Genomic DNA, 24,972 nt, shown 5'->3' with positions numbered 1-24,972 from the left:
TCAACCGGAGGTTGATGGAAAATAAGAGTAAACACCAGCTGCACGCCGCACAAAAGAAGCGATTAATCAAACGGTATTTTAAGATGCAGACCACAAAGTGTATGAAAGAACACTGGCTTATGATTAGCATGTAATTCTGAGAATCACCAAATGAGTCGCCAGGGGCTCCGCTAAGCCGTGTACAGAGAGAAGGAAAACATATTACCCTAATAGACTAATATGCAAACTACTGGCTGGCCAATTACAGGACCTAATAACGCATAAACCATGCCGGTCTTGTTCGTACAAGACGAAGAGGTCGCCGTTAATTCAGTCAAATACCCAGCCGTGCTGTCAACACAGGCAACTTACGCCGTCTCTATTTCCATGTGCTTCCCTCCTGTAGTCAACACTGAGAGTTAATGATGGAGAATCTGGGCGTTAAATTAACAGTAATTATATGGCCCCGTTGGTGTAAAGATTCAATTTCTTAGCAGGTCTAATGGGTGTAAGTGTCCCCAAGCACAGGCAGAACACTCTATTAGGTATTTATGATGGAAATGCACACAGAGAACAGAAAACTTAAACCTCCTTTGTTTTTTTAAATATAATAATTTTAAAAATGCTTATTTTAATACCTATATTGAGATTTTGGTTATGTGGAACATTAAAATGTAGGTATTGTATTAAGACCATGTTGAAGTCAAACTGACCAGTGATGCATTAAAAAAACAAGCAACTGTATAAAAGTGCCCCTGAAAAAAGGTACATTTCAGTCCTGAACTTTAATTATAGTAGTTTAATAAAATACAGTAAGGAGTTGGGCTTACATGGACCCAGTTCTACCGCAGGAAGTTGTGGACCATTTTAGGGGGTTCAACACCTTTTTTGGAGTGTTATTTACTACATTTCAATTTTGCAAAATTTACCTTCATTTTGTGATTCTAGTGAGATTTTGGGTAGCGCAGGGCCACCCAGGTCTCAGGCTTTTTCCATGCCCCTGTCACAAAAACCGCCCCATTTTCATATTTTTTTATTTTTATTTTGCCATTTATAATCCTTCTTCTAACTTTAGTCATAACCATAATGTATGTCTGCCCCCCAGCACCCCACATTTCGTGCACCCTTCACAAAATGAATTTGTACCCATCACAAACCAATCAATTAATGTACTTTTCGTAATGCCATCACGACTGGTTGCATTTTGCCTCTGCATGGGGTCGGAACATTTAGATTAACGTACTTCAAAATGAAAATGAGGTTGGTTTTCTATGCTGATGACTGATTTTTTTTTTTTTTTCCCCACCAGGTTTGTTGGAGGGGTGGAACTCGTTAACCTTTAGTGAATTCCAAATCAAAGGGCAGGTTGCAAGATGTGACTGTCTTCATATTTTATTTTCTCAAGGATAAGTTGGATCTTCATGGGAAAACTCTGGAATATTTGGGAACAAAATGTGTGAATCTGCTGCCTGACGTCACCACCAGTGCCGTGTTGCCCAAATTCATATTAGATGGTTTGACTCTGAGTGCTCATTTAAGAGTTGGTTTGCTGATCTGTGAACAAAATTCACCATCACTACCCGTGTTTTTTTTGGGGGGGGGGCGGGGGGGGGGCGCTACCAAACCTCGCGTAGCACTGCGGGTGAACCCATCTTTAAAGTTTGCCCAACAAGCTGAGGGTTCTTTTCTTCTCCCCCCTCTCCGCGCGTCCTGGCGCGCAGCCCCAATGAGCCCTTTGGGACGGAACGAAAAGAAAAGACGAAGCGCAGCGTGGGCGTTGTTTTGCATTTTTTTTTTTTACCCCACTTTCCCTTTCACCGCATTCGCCATGGTAACGGCGCAGACACCCCTTTGAGCGCGCAGCCCCGCTCCTTGCGCGACCCGTCCTGCGGGTAGAGGCGCAGCTGAAAGTTTTCTTATCGTTTAAACGCGCAAAGAAATTCAAATTTAAGCAGTTTAAAGTGTTTAAACGACCGAACTGTTGTTCTTGCGCGCTGCGCCTTTTTTTCTCCGTTTACTTTTACGCACGGTCTTGACGCACGAGAAGCGACGCATCTGACCCACTGACCCATATCACGTGAATAAAATATTTCTTTTCTCAGCGTCTCTGGTGTTTACAGGCGCTCTGTTGCGCTCCAGCGTGCTGCAGGGCCGTTAGTATTGTTGGGCAGAGTGATTGTGGTTTTCTGTACAATCTCCCGTGACCAATGAGCGGGGTGCTGTCAGGGGTAACCACATCTGTCAACCGTTCTCGGCCAATAAAGAGCGGAGCGAGGCGGACCACAGGTGCGCGCCTCTGCGTCCCCTTGGCACAGCGCCTGGGAGATGCTGGAGAGAGACGTGGAGCTTCCCCGTGGCGCAAAAGAGTTCCTGTCAAAGGCGACCTCCTCCTTTAACTCCTGCTGTCACTTGGGCTCCGCTCTTGATGGCGACTGCGACGTCCAAACACTACAGCGTCCTCACGACCCCCAGCAGCGCGCCACCGCCGCCGCCGCCGCACTCGGAGTCCGGCAGTATGCAGCAGGCGGCTGCGTACAGGGACGCGCACACTCTGCTCCAGAACGACTACAGCACGTTATTGAGCGCTGGGCATCCGCTCAGCCACGCGCACCAGTGGATAACGGCGCTGTCTCACGGTGACAGCGGGACGCCTTGGCCGTCCAGTCCCCTCGGAGAGCAGGACGTGAAGCCCGTCCTGCATGACGGCGATCGCGAGGAGCTGCAGAACTCCAGCAGTCTGCAGCAGCAGCAACAGCGACACCCTCACCTAACGCACCAGCAGGCGCATCACGACGCCAGAGCATGGCGAACCAGCACGGCCAGCACGCACATCCCCGCCATGGCGACGTCTGAGAGCCAGAGTCTGGTCTATTCCCAGTCCGGCTTCGGTCTGATGCCGGCGGGAGAGCAAGGCGGGATGCACCACCACCCCCTGCGTGATGAGGAGCACCACAGCCACAGCCCGCACCTCAGCGAGCACGGAGGCGGCCCCGGGGCCCACCAGCAGCCTCTCACGCACCACCACCAGCAGCACGGGGGACACCAGGACCAGTCGGACGAGGACACGCCGACCTCCGACGAGTTGGAGCAGTTCGCCAAGCAGTTCAAGCAGCGGCGCATCAAACTGGGCTTCACCCAGGCGGACGTGGGACTCGCTCTGGGAACCCTGTACGGGAACGTCTTCTCCCAAACCACCATCTGCAGGTTCGAGGCGCTTCAGCTCAGCTTCAAAAACATGTGCAAACTCAAGCCGCTGCTGAACAAGTGGCTGGAGGAGGCGGACTCCACGTCGGGGAGCCCCACCAGCCTGGATAAAATCGCGGCGCAGGGACGCAAGAGGAAAAAGAGGACCTCCATCGAAGTGGGCGTCAAAGGGGCTCTGGAGAGCCATTTTCTCAAATGTCCAAAACCGGGTGCAGCGGAGATCAACTCGCTGGCGGACAGCTTGCAGCTGGAGAAGGAGGTGGTGAGGGTTTGGTTTTGTAACAGGAGGCAGAAGGAGAAGAGGATGACCCCCGCTGGGGGACAGGTACCGGGAGAGGACATGTACGGGGACACCCCTCCTCATCACGGAGGACAAACTCCTGTGCAGTGACCTCCTCCCCTCGCACACACACACGCACACACACATTATACTGGGAGCAAACCTCGGACTCCTCCTGGAGGTTTAACGCCTCGTCTCCGTGCGGCGGAGGAGAAAAAAAAAAACACACAAGAGGAGAGAGACGGAGGTGCCGAGGAATTTGGAATATAACCGCAGGAAAGAGACATTTTTCACGAGATTTTTATTATTATTATTACTATTATTATCCACTAAAGCGCCAGTGGGTCGGTTTTATTTTGTTTGTTTGTTTGTTTGTTTGTTTGTTTGTTTGTTTGTTTGTTTAAACATGTGATCAAAAAGTGGTGGTGTCCGCAGGAGGAGGAGGAGAAGGAGGAGAGCATCCAAAACAAGCTGTGCGTCAATGTGGCAAAATACAGGCCTTTGGTATATATATATATATATATATATATATATATATAAACATAATGAAAGCAGCAGGAGTTCATCGCAGCTTGTGACTGAAATAGCAGACAGACATCTGCTGTAAAAGATTTTTTTAAAAGATACCAGCCAACATTATTATTATTATTATTATTATTATTATTATTATTATTATTATTATTATTATTATTATATTAAAAGTTTGTAATATTTTATTTCCTAATTTAACTATATAAAATGTATCTTAATAGTTAATAATATTAATAATAATAATTCCACCAACTGGTTTTCTTTCTCTGCAGACTTTACTGTGCACCTGTTTACACTGTGTTTGTTTGTTGGTTCGTTTCCAAATGCTGTGATGGCAAAGACCGAGACTGTAATGCTTTGAATATTCGAGCCCATTCTGCCTTCATTTTGTAAAAACAGAAAAAGGGGAGGAAAAAACAACAAAAATCCTGTCCTGGCACCAGCTGTGGCTGTTTCACACTGTGTGACTCATTCATTCATTTATATACATTTTTATAGGATCTGTCTCCATTTTATTTTATTCTCCCTTTTATTTTGTGCCAAAGCACAAACACCCACGCATGGTTCTTGTGCCACTTCAAATCCTGTGATAAATAACCTGAGGTGTGTGTGTGTGTGTGTGTGTGTTGGTCATTTGAAGATTAATTCTCCAAAATTCTAATTAAAATGTAGAAATTCAGCTGCAGGATGTGGATGAATCAGACAATTTAATTTATTTGCAGCGAAATGAGCTGTTTGTCATAAATACTGTCGTTATTTAATCTCGAATAACGTTTCAATATCAGATTTGTTTGGATTATTATTACGAATGCAGATTTTAAACAAATCCTGCAGCTGAATTTGAGATTGTTTGGGGGGGTTGTTTGTTTGTTTGTTTGTTTGTTTGTTTGTTTGTTTGTTTGTTCGAGGTGGGGGAAATTAAAAACCAAAACAAATCATCAGTGACCTGAAATCTGTGATTTAAATGAAGCGGAAATGATATCAACGATTGCACAATTTCTATCTGCTTTTTTGTCATTAAATCGTATTTGTTTTCTATAAGACTGCAGTTTTCTCACGTTTGTTAAAAGCAGCAGGGAAAAAACATTGATATTAACAAGCTTTGTGGTTTGGATCAATGCACCTCGGTTTTTATATTTATTCTACTTATTATTATTATTATTATTATTATTATTATTATTTTAGATTGTCTTCACGTTTTTCGCAATTGAAAAATATTTTCATCAGGCAAAACGGGCAATTAATTGTAATTAAAAGTTTTCTAAAACATTTAATGTGATCCACAAATAAAATAAGGCGCAGTACTAATATAAAATATTAGCATCATGCCAGTAGCTTTAATTTGTTACATTATAGTGTATAAACAAGGTTTAAATTAAATATATATAAATAAATATTTTTTTCCTAAATATAGAAAGTTGTCATTAAAATAATCATAATTTTACCAGCTGGCTAAGAAGCTTTTATTGTCGCTTACAGTAAAATAAAAAATAAAAAATCTGACTCATCTGTTGAACTAGTATTCTTATTGTTCTTTACATGTTTTCGTCAGGTTTTTGTTTTTGTTTTTGTTTTGTTTTGTTTTATTTTTATTTTATTTTTTTAAAGATACATTTCACACAATCTCCTGGTGCCCCCTAGCGGCTGTTTGCAGGTTAGAAGGCAGGCTAATGCAGATTGCCTTTTTAGAATTAGAATCGAATTTATTTCTAAGTAATTTCTCACATACGGGTGATTCTTAGACTACGGGCACTTATTATGTCCTTTGATCATATTGTATGAAAAACAGAAAAAAAGGGACATTTCACACTTTTATAGTTATCTTTACAATTAAAGTGTGTTAAGAAATTTGTTCTAGTAGTCTATGATGACTTTTTCACCTTTTTTCAGCATCATTATATGCAAATATTGCCGTTTTGTGCTTGTCCCACACCCAGACTTTTGATCTTCAATGATAAAAATGAATGGTAAAGAAACGTTTTTTCTAATGTTTTAAAATATCGCTGAATAAAATATCAGTAAAATAATCAAAACATAATTGGGGTATTCAATGTCATACAACTGTTGTGATTTTTTTAAACAAAATGTAGTTGTCCCACACTATTGCCGTAATTTCCACCACAACACTGTAATGACCCTTTAAACAGTTTGTATGAAAGATTGTTTGGGTAGTTTCTATGGAGATAAACAGTGACATCAGAGCACATGTATATAGCGCCAAATCACAACAAACAGTTGCCCCAAGGCGCTTTATATTGTAAGGCAATGGTGTGGTGGAAATTACATTTACAAGGCCAATGGTGCCCGTAGTTAAAGAATCACCCATACAAGGAATTTGATCTAATGTCATTGGTGCATAAACAACAATAAAAACAAAAGGAAAAAAAAAGTGAAATGCTGAGTTTTAATGCCCGATACTGCAATATTAGAGTAAATTTCTTCAATATTATTTCAATTTCAACATTATTTCACTTTAATTATTAGAATAAATTTCTTCATGAACCACCGAAAACTTTGAGTTTTCCACCAAATCTTAAGCACCAAAAAAGAAAACAAAATTTAAAGGGATCATAGTGTTTAATGTCATTTAACTTTGACAGTTAATTTTAAACATGCTGTTTGTTTATGTTACTTTGCATAACAGCGCTCATAATATAACCTATTTTTTAAGTCCTGAAACAGCTTGTTTTTAGACTTCCATGACGTATGTCACATCTGAACTCCTTCCTCTGTGACACGCCCACATGCTTTGGAAGTTATATGACGTCACTGCCTTTGTGGTTCCAGACTTTATCGCTTGGTGCAAAATATGCCTGCAGATCCAAGTTATCTTGCTAAAAACGTGAGTAATATGACTCCTTTCAGTCAACACTCATTTTTCTATTAGAATTTTACAAATTTAAATATTAAAATATACAGGCTTCAGTGTCATTTATAGCCAATGCATAATTGTCAAATATTTTGATATTAGCTTTGATCAGTGTCCCAACATTTGACTGTTTTCAAAGTACTTTTTACTTTAAAAATTTTCAGAGCCAACATGCTGTCAGTCATTCAGTAAAGGTGGATGTTTTAAAAATTCACACTTGTCTTTGGTGGAGAAGGAACTGAAATTTCAAACTGGCAGCCCGAGGGCCAGATGCAGCCATTGAATAAGATGGTTAAGGCCAATGGCATGATTTATTGGTCCTGCCCACATTATTATATAGATTATAATCTAGATTACAGTTTTGAATGTCAAACAACTAGTAATTTGGTACAACGCTGAATTATTATTATTATTTATTATTTATTTATTTATTTATTTATTTATTTATTTAGTGAACTGGATTGCTAGCAGCAAGGTTTTCCAGTAGTGGACATTTTTTATTTATTTATTTTTTATAAATGGCTAATAATAATAATCGTAAGTAAAGTGTGTTTTCTCAGAGGGTCTTGGTGAAATCTGATCATGCTCAAATTCAAATTTATCCCAGATGCACTCATTTGGGGTGCCTCATTTAAATATGGTGAAACGTTAATGCATTTTGTTCAAGTTATAAAAGGCACAACAATCTGTTCAATAAAGTGGGTGGGGCTTACAAGGTCTGGCGAAACCCGATCATGCTCAAATTTAAATGCCTCTGAGATGCACTCATTCGAGATGTCTCACTCAAATTTGGGGAAAATCTTATACATTTAGTTCAAGTTTTGATGGGCACAAGAAAGTGATACTAACACGTTATGGCCTGTAAGGGATAAACATGGAAAGAAAATTTAGAATTTCACCACATTCAGAGGAAGTCGGAAGAAAAACATTATATTAATTGTGGTTAATTGCATTTGAGCATGCAACACCACCAGTTTTGTGCTTTTCTGAAATATATCCAGATGGAATAGGCTCAGCTTGTGAGTTTAAGTTTTGTAGCGCTTTTTATTATGCCCCCACTCAATGAAGTTGGACGGCATTATGGTTACTCCTATCTGTTCGTTCATAAACTTTTCATTTCTGTACAACTAAAGAACACATTGTCTGATTGAAGCCATTTCTTGTTGGTGTATTGGGGGAGGGGGGTAGCAAAAGGCTTCTATCAGAAATGGGAGCCATATTGGTCTTACAATATGGCCGCCATGGGTGTCATCTTGATTTTTGCTTCTGCACAATAAAGAACGCCCCATCTGATTGAAGCCATTCCTTGTTAGTGTATTGGGGGGCGCTAGAGGAAGGTTCCTTCCAAAATCGGCCATCATTCTTTATCCAATATGGCTACTATGAATGTCATCTTGAGTTTTGTTTCCACGCAATGAGTAAAGAACACCTTGTCTGATTAAACCATTTATTTTTGGCATTTTGGTGGAAGCCATATAGGAAGTATCCTTTTAAAAATGGGGATCAATCCACCAGTTGTAAAGTGGTAATGTTTCACAACATAATTAGACCATATACCATATTTAAAGTACCAGTTTTTCACTATAGAAACAAAAATTCCAGCTTTAATTAACATCTCTACTATAAAACTATACAACAACTTAACATACAAGCAGTGGCGTATGCCACACTTTGCACTGTGCTTATTTTTCTTGATGTTTGTTAGTTTCATGGTATTTTTGTTTGTGCAGTTGTCTCAATCACCTGACCTACTACACATTTGCAATGCTGCACAGGAATCAGAATAATTGGGGATGAAACTTGTCCAGATTAAGATTGAGGGTTTGTAAGTAAAGTGTGCAAGAAGCGATGGAAGCCAGTGTAGTGTCCCATTAAGTAATAAAAGCACACGGGGTCTACATCTTGTCCTCTGGGGGACCCCGTTGCCCGGATGGTGTCCTATCAGCAGGCGACCATCTGCCCTCCTCCCAGCCCTCGTGCTCCCATTGTCTCCTCCGTTATTCATATATTCACACACAGACACTCCTGTGTTAGTGTCGTCTGAACCGTCTCTGTTGTGTGTGGAAAGGATCTCAGAGGAATTCTGCACAACGATGTCAGAAAAATCTGTCAAGGCAGAGTCATCAAATATTCTCTTTCATTGCCTGTTCTCATCCAAACCCTTCCCTTCTCTCCTTCTCTCTGCAGCAATGCTTCTCCACTTCTTTTTATTATTATTATTTTGCTTCTGTTCTCCTTTCTTTCTGCTTCTCCAGAGAACTTGGCTCAAGCACAAAGAGAAGGGCGGCGAGTTAATCCTTCGGCATTGTTGGCTGAGCTTTTATTGTGGTGGTAGCAAGCACAGAGGGATTATGAGACTGATACGATGCTACGGCAAAGTGTGGATCTGGCAGATTTAACACTGACTGGTCAGACATCCCGATGGGGATGACACCTCAGCACCACACCGGTCTCCACCCAAATGTGGTTTTCAGACTGGAGGGCCAATCATGTCGTGTTATTGGAGGAACCGAACACACAACCTTGTCGTAATGATGCAAAAATCCTTATCACTGCTTAATATGAATGAAAATATGATTTTAAAGCTAATTACACCCATGCATGTTAGTGTGTCCAAGTTTAAAAAAAAATAACTCCATTGTGAACCGATTTGGACCAAATCTGGTGGACTGATTGATGGTCAGCCAATTATAAAGTGGTCTGATGTTGATTTTGATCAATCTGATATTTTGGATTGGTGTTTTTCTGATATCAACCAACATTACTGAATTACATATTATGGGGGATTTAAAATCGGACTTTATTGGATATGTGGGTCATGTTGTAGGTTCTGTATATTTTCCTTTAGTGGAGTAGAGTCGTTGCTTTACAGTCTGAGTTGATGTTTTGTTAGATGGGTAGGTCAGCAAACAGGAAGACAGAGGACGGGAAGGAGAGGAACAGTAGTAGCAAGCAAACCAGTAGCAAGCAGTATTTCTGGTATTTATATTTGTGTATTTATATTTGCAAATTGTTTTACTTTCACTTTTGATACTCTGTGTGCTTCTTACCCTGTGTGCTAATATGCAATGCTGCTGGAATATCAATTTCCCAGAGGGAGTCTTCCCATGGTGTTAATCAAGTTCTATCTAATCTAATATCAAAGCACATCTAGACACGTATTTGACCAGATTGGTTGGTTTGAGATAGAGGAAAACGGTATCTGCAGATAATGAAGGTTCCAATATTGGACATGAAAAAGCAGTAAATGACTTGATATTAACTTTACATAGTCGCTGTAACCTTATTGGTTTCAGGTCAAACTTTTGGTGATGTTTTGAGTAATATACTCCAAAAGTTAGTCATCAGGAGATGTTTACCCAAGGAATAGTCCCACCAAGTTTAGTGAAAATGGGTTCACTTGTTTCTGAGTTATCTACAGACACCCATGAACGATGCATGTAAACCATCAATAGAAAGTCCTCGGTTTAAGGATACTCATGCCGCATTCTACACTCAACAAAAATATAAACGCAACACTTTTTGTTTTGCTCCCATTTTGTATGAACTCAAAGATCTAAAACTTTTTCCACATACACAATATCACCATTTCCCTCAAATACTGTTCACAAACCAGTCTAAATCTGTGATAGTGAGCACTTCTCCTTTGCTGAGATAATCCATCCCACCTCACAGGTGTGCCATACCAAGATGCTGATTAGACACCATGATTAGTGCACAGGTGTGCCTTAGACTGTCCACAATAAAAGGCCACTCTGAAAGGTGCAGTTTTGTTTTATTGGGGGGGGATACCAGTCAGTATCTGGTGTGACCACCATTTGCCTCATGCAGTGCAACACATCTCCTTCGCGTAGAGTTGATCATGTTGTCAATTGTGGCCTGTGGAATGTTGGTCCACTCCTCTTCAATGGCTGTGTGAAGTTGCTGGATATTGGCAGGAACTGGTACACGCTGTCATATACGCCGGTCCAGAGCATCCCAAACATGCTCAATGGGTGACATGTCCGGTGAGTATGTCGGCCATGCAAGAACTGGGACATTTTCAGCTTCCAAGAATTGTGTACAGATCCTTGCAACATGGGGCCGTGCATTATCCTGCTGCAACATGAGGTGATGTTCTTGGATGTATGGCACAACAATGGGCCTCAGGATCTCGTCACGGTATCTCTGTGCATTCAAAATGCCATCAATAAAATGTACCTGTGTTCTTCGTCCATAACAGACGCCTGCCCATACCATAACCCCACCGCCACCATGGGCCACTCAATCCACAACATTAACATCAGAAAACTGCTCACCCACACAACACCACACACGCTGTCTGCCATCTGCCCTGAACAGTGTGAACCGGGATTCATCCGTGAAGAGAACACCTCTCCAACGTGCCAAACGCCAGCGAATGTGAGCATTTGTCCACTCTAGTCGGTTACGGCGACGAACTGGAGTCAGGTCGAGACCCCGATGAGGACGACGAGCATGCAGATGAGCTTCCCTGAGACAGTTTCTGACAGTTTGTGCAGAAATTCTTTGGTTATGCAAACCGATTGTTTCAGCAGCTGTCCGAGTGGCTGGTCTCAGATGATCTTGGAGGTGAACATGCTGGATGTGGAGGTCCTGGGCTGGTGTGGTTACATGTGGTCTGCGGTTGTGAGGCTGGTTGGATGTACTGCCAAATTCTCTGAAACACCTTTGGAGACGGCTTATGGTAGAGAAATGAACATTCAATACACGAGCAACAGCTCTGGTTTGACATTCCTGCTGTCAGCATGCCAATTGCACGCTCCCTCAAATCTTGCGACATCTGTGGCATTGTGCTGTGTGATAAAACTGCACCTTTCAGAGTGGCCTTTTATTGTGGGACAGTCTAAGGCACACCTGTGCACTAATCATGGTGTCTAATCAGCATCTTGATATGGCACACCTGTGAGGTGGGATGGATTATCTCAGCAAAGGAGAAGTGCTCACTATCACAGATTTAGACTGGTTTGTGAACAATATTTGAGGGAAATGGTGATATTGTGTATGTGGAAAAAATTTTAGATCTTTGAGATCATCTCATACAAAATGGGAGCAAAACCAAAAGTGTTGCGTTTATATTTTTGTTGAGTGTACTTGTACTTCTCAGGCTAGAGTTCCATAAAGAAAAGCATCCAGTGTAAAAATGGTGCCAGATCAACATGCTGATCTATAGAAGACCCGCTGTGGTGACCTCCAATCAAAAACTAGGCATTGTGGTGTTTGAACCTGGAACCTTCCGCACTGACACCGAGTGCACTAACCACTTGGCCAAAGCCCCCTAACATGGAATTACCGTATTTCCTGGAGAATAAGTTGTACCTTTTTTCTGTAATATTACCTCTTTAATTTGGGATTTTTTGCACATTTATTATTTTATTATAGGAGTTTTGTTGAGTGCTGTGATTCCTGGGAAAGCCAGATATAAACAATTATTATTATTATTATTATTATTATTAATATGTATATTTCGCAGCCATGAACGAGCGAGGCTCTTCAGCATCTCATCATGTCATTTAGGTCCTTCAGACATTTTTTTTTTGTAAATGCTTTTGGGGAGCATTAGCATGGCTAAATCCCTTCAGCTTCTATTATTAACAAATGTGTGATGGTTCAGCATACAAGTCGCACCGGAGTATGAGTCACAGGACCTCCCAAACTAGTTAAAAAAACACACACATACACATAACTTACATTCTGTAAAATACGGTAATATAAAGTAACCTTAAAACGAATGTCAAAGTACCAAAAAAAAACTTTCCAAAACTGCTACACACAATGAATAAAAGAAAATTCCACAATGATGTTTATTTAAAATTTTCATTGTCATACAGCTTTTTCTGTTCACTCAATATGATACCTTTTTTTGTTGTTGTTTTATGCCCCCCGACACCAATGACTCTTATATTTACAGTTTGAATTTCTACAAATGTTTGAACACACACACACACACACACCCACACCAGTATGGCTTCTGCAATTAACAAACAGGAATTGGCTGCACGTCATCAGAGGGCTGACCTCTGACCTGTCAGTGCTATAAGGAACAGACACAAGAAGCTGATCTGGAGACGGATGATCCACATGCCTGATCTCATATCGCACAGCTGATTTCTATGTGACAGGTTTTTATGTATTTAAAAAAAATGGTTTGTACCAAACACCTGGCTTTAAAAATCCCACACTTCGTATTGTGTTAAGGACAATTTCCAGCTACTGAGGGACGTACAGGACACTGCTGTAATATTCTAACATCATCATAAAAATTTTAAAGTTGAATAATCTGTCAAAACAAAGATATACATGCAGTTGTGACAGGTCCTGCCAAATGTAAAACATGACATAATGCAAAAAAAAAAAATAATAATAATAATAAATAAATCCTGAATTCAAGTGTATTCACAGTCAGGTTCAGTGAAGTAATATAAAATAATATATGCTGGCACTGGTTTAATTGGCTGCAGGAATCAGTTTAAGGCTTAATCTGCTTAATGAACATGCAGACAAAGGTTTTAAGACAAAATTAGACTTTCAGATTCTTGTCATTTTTGCAGAATCCATCCTACAGGCTGGTTTTCATAAGTTTTAATTTGTAACAGATTTTCATGATGAACCAGTTGAAGCTGAGGTTACGTTTTACCTCGTTTCATGGAAGAGTTATAAATCAGTTTTTATCATATATGGAGAGCTGGAAAAAAAAAAAAAAACAGTTGCAAGGAAAGGATGCACTGAATTAAATATGGGTTGGGTGGAGGGGGAGTCAATTCCAGTGATCTAAGAAGAAATAAAATCCAACCATCCCATGCATTGCTGACATGCAGATTTTACACCAATATCTTTGCAACAGCTGGGCATTACAATCTAAATTTAGGGACCAAGTTATTTGAAAGATACAAGTTTGTATAGGCTCTAATGGGACACATTGCTAAAAAAGAAAAAAACACTAGTATTGCAACGATAACACATTAAACTACAAAATTCACTCTAATAAAATCTCCATCCTTAATCTGACATTCAACCCCCTTCAGCCAAATGATCCCTAGGTAACCTTGCCAGGGCAGTTCTGGCAACTGTGTGTGTGCCACATGTTGTCCAAATCAGTTTGAAAATGAAATTTACTTGTCCTTTTCAAAATCACTTCTTCCAGAACAATTTTGGGGTCAACCTTCATTGACATACCAAGTGTGGTAGAAATTGGTAAAAAAGGACATGGGAGAAGCAGGGTAACACGATTATAACCCCAGTGATTGACCTTCGGCAAATTTGACCTTGCTGGGCAATTCCAGAACCCACCTCCATATGTGTCGCAAATTTAGTACTAATCTGAATGAACAACATAAATTTCAAATGATCTTGTAGTCCCGGGATTTTTCAATATGGGACACAAGCGCACTAACCACTTGTGCTACTGATTTAATTTATACTAGGCAGGGCAGAATTATTATATTTAAAAAAATAAATAAATAAAATTAAATTATCTAATAGAATAGCCACTGTCATAAATCCCACATTGAGCACTATAATGAGTAGGCCACAGGAGCTAGCTAACTAGTTTCCTATTGTGCTGGGTAGCCACTAGCAAATTCTGTTATGAGTATATTGCCCAACTTACTATTGTTTTAAAATTGAGTAAAAATGATTCTCAGTATGTTTTAGAGCAGTTTATTCTTTGGTGGGGCTGAATTTTAAAAATTTGCTGAGGTACAGTAGCTATCACTGCTAGCTAATATGATAGCTGCAATCCTGTTGGATGTACAGTACTTCCTGTTTGCTCATAGTGGAATAATTTATTCCTTTTATCCTTCTAGCCCTGCCAGATTTGAATTATAAGAAAACATGCACTAATTTCAAAGTGCTAGCAGTTTACTGTACTGCTGAGTCACACCTACAAACGTGTAGCATAGTTAGCCAAATGCAGTTGAGTATTTGGTAATTATCTTCAAAAAATAAGGATATTTCTACAGAGAACGTCCTACAGTATTTACACTATGTAATGATGGGGATGATTCTGTATTTGTAGACCCTTTATGGTACAGTATTTATAGAATTATAATCAAATATTCTAGCAAACAACTCTGAGAACTCGTATGTATTCACACACAGCAATATTCATTCGTATAATTCCTGTACTACTCCCAACATATATGTTGCACAAACTATAGGTTCAGTTGGTCCACATGCATGAGGCTTTGAGGTGTTGCAGTGACCAAGTGGAGTTTCTCAGTGTTGGCGTCATTTACTCCTGGTTCTACTATCAGATCTGATTTCCTGGTTCTACTTCCTCCTATTATTATTGTCTCCTATTATTTCTTAACTATGGCGTTCAAGTCAAATGGCAACGTCTTCTCCTGTGTACAAATGGGATGCAGTTCCCAGTACTGGCGTATATATTCCCAGGATGCACTACAAGTGTCCATGTCTGTTTTGTCAACACTTGAGCGGGTCTATTTCAGAGGCCTCCGTGTCCATGTCGGAGTCATACAGCGAGTGGCCTGTAGGGTCGCTGTCAGACGCGGGAGGCGAGTGCAGGTCTGTAGATGTGCGAGTGTGTGAAGGACAACTACGCATATCATCTTGGAAAGTGTCCGTACAGGAATAGAGGCCCAAATCAGCTCCCTTAGAGGGCGAGTTGCTGCAGACATTGGCGTCATCGTAGCACAAGTCCTCCAGGTCTACGAACCATTCGGGCCAGAATCTCCGGCGAATACGTTCACAGTACATGGCCAAGTTGATCAGCTCACCTGGAGGAGACGGAGACCCGTCAACATATGTCTGGCATCATCCCAGATTGAATTCCCTCTGCTGGAATCACGGGAGTACATTTACACACAGTACATTTTGTCCTTAAGAGGGCGCTACCTCATGTGGTAATGTGATCAAAGCATGTTTTATTTAAATAGGTCTTTAAAACATAAGCTAGGGCACCAAAATTATTTTCTCTTCAGTTCAGTGAAACCAACTTATCTCCAAGGAAGTTGAGTTTTCATTGCCTTTGAAGCAGCAGAATATCTCAAAAGGACATTAACAGAATCAGTGACATTTGGTAGACAGGTAAACCTTGTGACAAAGAAACACTGATTGGATAGTGTAGATCCGAATCAAGAGGCGAATCTATTCTTTTATTATTAAAATTTGACCTTTAGTTCTAAATCCTTTGGACATTATCCTGCCTTAATCTCTGATCCTCGCTCCCTTAATCCTGATCAAGAGGCAGACACTTCCTTTGATTATAATCCTGTCTTTGATCAATTAGTTCAACAATCAGATACAGGATCAGTGGTCAGGATCCAACACTTGATCTGGACTCCTCTGATTCTGATTGTAGAGCGAGCAGCCTCAAAGGGCAATAGTCAAGAGCTAAGAATGCTGGGCAAGAGATTAAAGGAATAGCCTTCTCACACTGGGGAAAAAGGACACAAGAGATGTCAAGAGATCTTGACAATGGCATGCACTCAGGGTGCCCTTCTGTTTGTGCATTTTTTTAATTTTTTTTTTTTTACCAATTCCAACAGTTATCAGCTATTGTACAATAAGCACAGGTGATGAGACTTTATAATATATATTGTGCTGAGCTCACCTTTAATCAGGCGCTCGGGGTGAGTGCCTGGCAGCGTCCACATGGCGGGGGCCAGGTGACTGAACACTGTAGCATCTACTGTTGAAAGTTTGGAGCCCATAATGTACTTCTTATCACCTAAGAAAACATACAACAATCATAATAGTAATATAACAAGTCAGGATTTTTTTTTTTTTTTTAAGTCACTGTGGAGGTGCTGTCATCCTTAAATCAAATTTTGACATCTTTTGCAAAGTATCTTGAAGTGATGTCGGTAATAACCAGAATTTCAAAATAAAGCACATAAATTTAGAGGTGTCTTTAGAACTGTGAAATTTGGAAGAAAAAAGTTATTTCCAAACAGCTCATCTTGTTTCCATCTTTGTTGTACCTCAAACTGCTTAATTCTGTCCAGAAGAGGTCAGTATTTCACCTTCATTACTTTTTAAAGTTACCATTGTGGTCACCTTTGATATATATATATATATATATATATATATATATATATATATATATATATATATATATATATATATATAGTGCTGTGCAAAATATTTACGCATCCCAGAATTATAATTAAAGTAGCGTTTGATGCCCCTTTTTATTGGCATGTCAACACAAAATCAGTTCCAACAAAAGTGAATGTGTGAGCTATGAATTAATTAATTTGTTTGTTTATTTATTTATTCGACACACAAATCAACAATAACAGAAACTCATACCAAAACTACTCAACAACATACCGTGTGACCGAAAGTGTGGGGGCAGAAGCAAAGCTATATTTTTTTTAATTCCATAATAATAATAATAATAATTGTATTAAATTTATTTCATTTATATAGCGCCAAAATCACAACAAAGTTGTCAAGGTGTTTCACACAGGTAAGGTCTAACCTTACCAACCCCTAGAGCAAGCATGATAATCATAAAGATAATAATAATTTATTTGAGTGTATTGGCCAGTAGAACACGACACAACACTACACAAATACAATTGCAAATGATTATGTAACATTAAAATGGCTGAAAAACTCAATTACTCATATTTTACGTCACAATTTTCTTAAAATAGTTTGAGGTTCTGCAACATACTCTGGTGTGGCTTACATGCTGAAAAATTACACGTAAATAGAACTCAGGTTTCATATCGATTTATAATTAAAGTTGAAATTCATCACACATTTAATTTATTCATGAATATTTATCATGTTTTCATAATTTATAATGCTTTTATGATGCATTAGATGTGCCTAAAACATTTGCACAACACTGTATTTAGCGAGTTAGTTAGAATGATACTAAAACTGAAAGATGACCATACATACATACAGTGGTAACTGTAGTGATATGACAATTAATAGAAAAGTACTTTCAAAATAAAATATCAAAATTAAGCTAATATTACACATGGTAATAATAAATGTAATAAATTGATAATAATGAACAATGTTGCTGTTATGCTGCTGCCACCTAAAAGATAAATGGCAGAAAATGAATCAATGAATGAGTGATGGTATGAGCAATAGTAATATTTTAAAAATAAAGTGTGTAGGATTTACTGGTGTTTATGAGCAGAAATTAAATATAACATTCAAACCATTTGTTATAATAAAATTGATGCATTTTCATAATCTTGAGTGAGCCCTTCATATCTACAAATCCATGATACATTGTTTATTGGTTGTTCAGACAGGTTAACAAGTTTTACAACCCTCATTTTTGGAAAATGGAGGATCATAAGAAAAGTGAAAGGAAACAATTCGTGACCAGCCACGGCATAATGCAATCTACAACCTCTCCACTAGATGACAGCAAACCCCACACACTGAAGACAATATGAACATAACAGTAATGATATTAAGTTTATATATAAAATCATCCAATCTTGTCACCTAGCAGAATGGCCAGAGTTCGCATGTCCTTCTCCATCAGCGCATAAACCTCCTCTCTGGAGAATCGTCCAATCCCATGCCCGTACATCTCTCTCTTTACAATCCCGCCGGTCAGGTGACTCAGGATCCATCTGAGTAGGTCACTCAGTGGTCTGCTTATTGACAGTATCTTCTGGGTCTCCTCCAGGTTGTCCACCCACTGACAGTAAGCGATTGTCCTGATGCACAGACAAACACGTCAGTTATAAACCTTATATAAAAACAATCCAACCATATCTTCCTAAATATCCCTTAACAGATTACAAGATAGATTTCTTCTGACCAGAAGGTTATTTTATTTATTTATCATCCTCATTTGATTGGGAAATCTTGCTTAAAGTCTTTTGGTTTGTCAAACAAGCAGTTTAACTCATTTAATTACATTTATTCTGAATATTAATTGTTATAAGACTTAATTCAATTCAGTTTATTCATTTTATATAGTGCCAAATCACAACAGAGGCACCTCAAGGCACTTCACACAAAACAATTCAAAAAACAAAATAAAATTGAATTAAACGATTAAAAAAGGACTTAGACTCATTTTTATTGTCATTCAGTAGAAATGATCACAGATGCTGTCACAGAATGAAATATTGATGCACTGCATGAATAGATAAAAAACACAGAATAAAGCACAAAATACCATTCGAAGGTGTGTTATAGTTTTTTTTTTTAACCTATTGATAACTGTGTCTGTATCTGTGTATACACAACATGCAATAAATAAATAAAGGACACAGATATTCCACATATGAAGATGCTACAAGGATAAAGTTGCTAACAGATGCTACAGTGTAGTCTATGTCCTACATTCTATATTACACAGTTCTTCCTATCGATTTGTATTTAACTGTCTTATGGCGGTTGGTTTAAAGCTGTCCCTGAATCTGTGTGTTTTGCAATTCAGGCTAGAGTACCATCTACCTGAGGGAAGGAGGCAAAACAGATTGTTAAAGGGATGTGAGGTGTCCCTGATTATCCTTCTTTCCCTGGACAAGCAGCTCTGTTCTGCCAGTTCACCAATGGTTGGCAGCCTGGCCCTAATAATCTTCTCTGCTGCCCCTCCCATCCCCAGTGCCTTCCTGTCTGCAAGGTTACTATTTTCCTGCCACAGAGGGATACACACCATCTATTGCTCCTCTATAGAAGGAGGTGAGGACAGTCGGGCTCAGATAGGCACTTTTTAACCTGCGGAGAAAGTGGTCATACTTGATACATTTTGGTGATCTGGGTTCGGGATTAAATTCTCAATTTTGATTAAACCTGAGAAATAATTTGATGATTAATCTGTTGGTGGAAGTACATTATGAGTGCCACCACAGCTACTGCACAAAATAGTTATAAATTAATAAAGATGTTATTAATTTATTTATGTATGATAATGTTCCTCTGCCATTCCTTCGCTTCTGAATTCTCTCATGAATAAACCAATCTGTACTCTTGAAAAATGTGAATATTACAAGTCCCTCACCAGTAGAAATGCTCTTCCACCATTTTGGTGATTGCACGAGACATGGCCTTCTCCTGCGGCGTCAGGCTCTTGTTGAGGCTCACGCTCAGCCTCTCCTCCAGGAAGTCGATGATGAATTCAGTACCACTCACCCGTTCCTGGTTGTACTCAATCCACGGCATCTTTCCCTGTGGTGAAAGCTTCCCATCAAAGTAGTTCTGTAAAATGGAAAGAAAAAGCAGAATGGAAAGTAACCCCTGAAGGGAAACTAGTTGGCTGCTCCCCAAGAAAAAAAAACTCTTTAAATTTTTAAGCAACTCTTCGAGGAAAACTGACAGCAGAGATCTGGAGTTTCAGCAGCAATATCACAGAAAAAGTCATTAGAACAACAGGTTTTCCAACAAACAAACAGATAAATTAAAATATTCAAAGTTCATAAAGGATCTGTGGGTTCCTAACACATAAATAAGCGATGTTGGGTAAAAATCTCAGTGCAACAAATGAAAAATAAAATGGATAAAGTCATATATGAAACTACTGAGTATATTCTCTCACGTGCACACAGCCACAGTCCCTACCTGGTAAGGCAGGTCCAGCATGCGTAGGTAGGTCTCCATTTTAAGGCAAAAAGGGGACAAGGAGGGGGCGCCAGTTTTGGGTCTGGAGAACTGGTGGAGGATGATGGCATGTTGAGAGTCCAGCTCATCCTCCTTTCTGTGGCGCAAGAAGGACAGAGTGACACGTAGATGTGGCACCGAAAACAAGAACAGCCTGTGTGGAGGCAGTCTGATCAGAACTAAACAAATTCAGCCACCATAAGCCAAAGACACTTAACTGGGTGTTCGACTCGTCAAACTAGAATGTGAAAATAATAAGGTTTATTTTCAAATATCAGCCACAAAAAACACTTACTCTGCATTTCTTAAACAACAGTCTACATTTTAAGATGCAGCTTCTATACCTGTTTATTCCAATTAAGGGTCACGAGGGGCTGAAGCCTATCCTAGCAGTCATAGGGTGTAACGGGTGCAACCTGGACAGGACACCAGTCTGTCACAAGGCTATGTATAGATGGACACACACTCGGAGGGAACCCACACAAACACGGGGAGAACATGAAAACTCCACACAGAAAGGCCACAGGTGGGAATCGATCCCACGCCCTTCTTGCTTTGAGGCAACAGTGCTAACCACTAAGGCACTGCGCTGCCCAACATTTTAAGATACACTATAATAATGAAGATGATGATGATTTTAACAACTTTTTTGTGCAGCACTTTCTGGAAAAGATTATACATTTCAGTGCTTTTTCAACTAAACAAACACATCCATAAATACCAGGATGCTAAAATGAAAATATTAACAAAAAAAAATTTAAACAGGCAGCTCCTATGATTTACAGTGCATCTGGAAAGTATTCACAGCACTTCACCTTTTCCACATTTTATGTTACAGCCTTATTCCAAAATGGATGAAATTATTTTTTTCCTCAAAATTCTACACACAACACCCCATAATGACAATGTGAAAAATCTTTTTTTGGGGGGGGGGGGGGGGGGATTTTCGCAAATTTATTAAAAATTCCAAAAACAACTGAAAACTGTTTTCCGTTGCAAATTGATGTAATGAGACTGTTTTCATTCATTACTTTTCATTAATTAACTGTTTAATAATGACATGTCACAAAAATAACAGTTATTTATGTTGTTAACTGAGTGATTACTCACATCTATTATTATTTTTTTATCTATTATTTTCACATTCTGCTCATGTTATTGCTGTTTCTTGTGCCATTTGTCAAGTTACTCTTGATTATTAAATTCAAATGCCAAAATCTAAAACATTTATTAAAGCTACAGTGTGTAGGATTTAGTGTCCCATAGTGGTGAGGTTGCAGATTGCATTATAGCCAGTCATGATTTGTTTCCTTTCTCATCAAACTTGTTAGCCTGCGCTCCCATGTGGATAGGAAGGGCTCATTTTCAGCTTATGGAAAAATTGTTGTTGCAGGTAATTTATATAGTAATGAACAGATGGTTATGAATGCTATATACTTTTTTTGTTAAAACACCCTAAAAACCTACACACTGCAGCTTTAATTTAAACACAGCACACACACACACACACACACACACACACACACACACACACACACACACACACACACACACACACACACACACACACACACACACACACACACACTATTGGTCCTTTACTGTATTTGTTTTATTGCCAATGTGAAATGCGCAATGTACTGGTGTCTTTTTTTAAACATCATCCTATTTATTATATAATTTATGCAGTTTGTGGTCAATAATTTCCACCACATCTTCTCATGGAACACCAGAGATTGTTTTTTGGAGAGAATGAAAATGAGCTGTTCACTCTGTGTATTGATGGAAGGAGCTGTCCACGCAGGAGGTGCTGAAACGCCTCATGGCTTTGTTTTTTGTGGGAAAGGTGGAGTGCAATAATAATTATCATAATAATAATATTTGTGAGCTGTTAAAGAGGCCTAAAATGACAATAAGAGGGAAAATCCAGTGCCCTCAGAGGTTTTGGATGATCACAACCGAAATAAAGGTCAAATGCTGGTACGACTGTGTGGGGGGTCGTCGGTAACATCCTCATCCATCCACTCACGATTATTTCACACCACCCTGACAAATCATATATATATATATATATATATATATATATATATATATATATATATTGTGTGTGTGTGTGTGTGTGTGGACCTGATGGCCAGGAGTCCGTGCAGCAGATAAGCAGCAGCGGCCAGCAGGGCTCCTCCGGTCAAATACAGCGTCTTCTTCCACCACGAGTCCGATCCCAGCGCGGACATCATCCCGCCGCGCTCGTTCACCGGCAGCGCGATCACGCACCCATAAAACGACAGCTGCCGGTCCTCCAGCAGGCCGCAGGAGAAGCTCCGGTCAACAACAACAACACACGGCGGCCGCGTCCAGGCCGAGCCGACGCGCCAGTGCATGCTCTCCGTCTCCGGCCGCTTTCCGCCGCGCTCCGCCGCTTCCGGATTTCATGGGAGGAGGCTTCGTGAGCGCCGAAGAAGCCTCCGGGAGCAGAGGCGGCTGGACGCGAGCATCCAGCCCGGCGCGCGTCCCCGCAGCGGGGTCCACATCCTCCTTCAGCCCCGCTCGGAGTCGGAGCTCGCTGCAGGCTCAGCGGCCGCCACCGTCAAGTCAGACAAATTAGTAGCGAAGAACTGTGGCGGATCCTTCCAAAATAAAAGATAATTCGACTGAATCAGGAAGCGCACCCGAAAAAACACATCCTGTCGTTTTTAATCCCGTTTATTGATCGTGGTGGATGAACTTAATTCAAATTATACTTTGGTCATTGTCTTTGATCCATATTGCTGAACTTCGAGCCTGATAATAAGAAGCAGTGGTGGCTTTGATGGCCACCAGAGCTAGGATTTGCAAATGAATGACGTCATTTTAACATGCAACTTTAATCCCACCTGCTCCTAATTTCTAATTGTGTATTTTCCATGGTTTTCCTGAAAAGGTTCCAGTAAATGGGAAGAAAATTGATTTTTGTTTACTGCAGGCTAAACATGTTATTGCCTTAAACTGGAAAAATAGTCAAGGACCTACCACAAGTCAATGGATTAAAGAGCTGTCTCGTAACCTTGCATTAGAGAAACTGACATTTTGTAAAAGGGAAGATCGAGGACTTTTATGAACTATGGACACCCTTGTTACAGTTTGTGAAAGACTTGCCTTAATAGATTATTAGAAAAGGATGTATTGTTTCTTTTTTTTTTACTGAGAGTATGACATTGTTATGAAGGGTTGGGAAGTATGGAAGTAAATCTGTGCCATCAGTTTAAAATTGAAATTTTAAGGTTGAATTTTCTTTTAGCATGAAAATTTTTAAGGTTGATTTTTTTTAGGTTGAATTTTATTTTATTTTTTTAGGTTGAAGTTTTTGAAGCTGAATATTTTGATGCTAAACAAATTCAACCTTACAAAATTCAACTTCAAATTCTGATTTTGATGCTAAAAAAAATTCAACCTTAAAAATTTTGATACTAAAAAAATTCAACCTTAAAATTCAATTTCAAACTCTGATGGCACAGATTTACTTCCATAGGGAAGGGGTTTGTGGGGTGTTTTGTTTCCCTTAAATGTATAAAATCAAACAATGTGGAGAAAAAACTAGACATACATTTGGTCACATAAGTAAAATAAAGCATCTTTTTTTTTTTTTTAACTGATCTGGTGCATCAAATCAGTTTATCCTCATGTCCTTGTAATTGGAGACTTCCAAGATTATTGCATTTATTGCTTAAATTATTGTGGTGACAAATTGGAATGGGTGGACTAAAAAGACTAGTGGGTGATTTTTATTGGTTTTGAACTCAGAATAAGTGTGTGCATGATTTATGTCACACATGATGTGCAATTAAATGCATGAAAACAACTTAATTTTTAAAAATTCTACTGTTAATAAAGCATTTCATCAAAATAGGCAGAGGGGGAAAAATTAAATATTGCTGGTGGCACTGAATTGGCCATATTTCAAGGAGTATTGCTTTCTTATTTAACTAGTTTGGGAGGTCCTGCAGCTTATACTTTAGTGCAATTTGTATATTTGAAAAAAATAAACATCACACATTCATTATATAACCGACAGGGATTTCCCAGAAATCAAAGCACAAAACAAAATCAACTCCAATAATAAAAAGTACACCATAACAATGCACAAAAATCCCCAAATTTAAGAGTTGATAAAAAAAAAAAAGACTACTCTCCAAAAAAAATATAGTAAACACCAACTTTGCAGCTAAAGTACAAAACAGGTACCTGAATAAAAAAAAATTTATTTTGGCATTTGTTTGACTGCAATGCAACATAGCTATTGTAAAACCAGTTTACCTGGTGTAATTTAACCCTGCTCTTATCAGTTTTATGTCACAACCTCTGCATTTTTCTTCCTTTTCCAAAATGATGTTTTGAGGGACAAACTGCCCATCTTGCATGCACTACAGCGACACTAAAAAGCAGAGACACCTGCTGCAAACTCCAACTAGACAGTTCATCTAATTTGACTTTTCACATTTGTGATGTCTTCAGCATTACTTGGACTTTAAATGCAGATTTTTCCGTGCATTAAAAACTA

At 39.4% G+C, this 24,972-nt stretch overlaps 2 protein-coding genes across 2 annotated transcripts; one reads left to right on the top strand and one right to left on the bottom strand.

Annotated features, from left to right (window-relative positions):
- The first annotated feature begins 2,048 nt into the window (after positions 1-2,048).
- Positions 2,049-3,606, top strand: pou3f2a (POU class 3 homeobox 2a). The gene is given in 2 exon segments (XM_034161786.1): positions 2,049-2,369; positions 2,372-3,606. Coding segments are annotated over 2 exon segments (1,386 nt in total). The 5' UTR covers positions 2,049-2,186; the 3' UTR covers positions 3,575-3,606.
- A 10,944-nt stretch (positions 3,607-14,550) lies between these two features.
- Positions 14,551-22,991, bottom strand: faxca (failed axon connections homolog, metaxin like GST domain containing a). The gene is made up of 6 exons (XM_034161787.1): positions 22,563-22,991; positions 20,397-20,532; positions 19,840-20,036; positions 18,327-18,544; positions 16,456-16,572; positions 14,551-15,619 (listed from the first exon to the last, which is right to left on the bottom strand). Exons 1-6 carry the CDS (start codon positions 22,814-22,816, stop codon positions 15,306-15,308), a joined length of 1,236 nt encoding a protein of 411 aa, XP_034017678.1. The 5' UTR covers positions 22,817-22,991; the 3' UTR covers positions 14,551-15,305.
- Positions 22,992-24,972: the final 1,981 nt, after the last annotated feature.

This window comes from Thalassophryne amazonica, chromosome 21 (assembly GCF_902500255.1).
Source record: "Thalassophryne amazonica chromosome 21, fThaAma1.1, whole genome shotgun sequence".
NCBI lineage: Eukaryota > Metazoa > Chordata > Actinopteri > Batrachoidiformes > Batrachoididae > Thalassophryne > Thalassophryne amazonica.
This window is presented reverse-complemented; position numbering and strand designations above follow the sequence as displayed.

Coding starts and splice junctions, on each gene's coding strand:
- faxca (XM_034161787.1), bottom strand. CDS start 22,816: ATGCACTGGCGCGTCGGCTCGGCCTGGACGCGGCCGCCGTGTGTTGTT. Junction 20,533..22,562: donor CACGGACTCCTGGCCATCAG/GTCCACACACAC, acceptor CTTGCGCCACAG/AAAGGAGGATGAGCTGGACT. Junction 15,620..16,455: donor CCCCGAGCGCCTGATTAAAG/GTGAGCTCAGCA, acceptor CGTCTCCTCCAG/GTGAGCTGATCAACTTGGCC.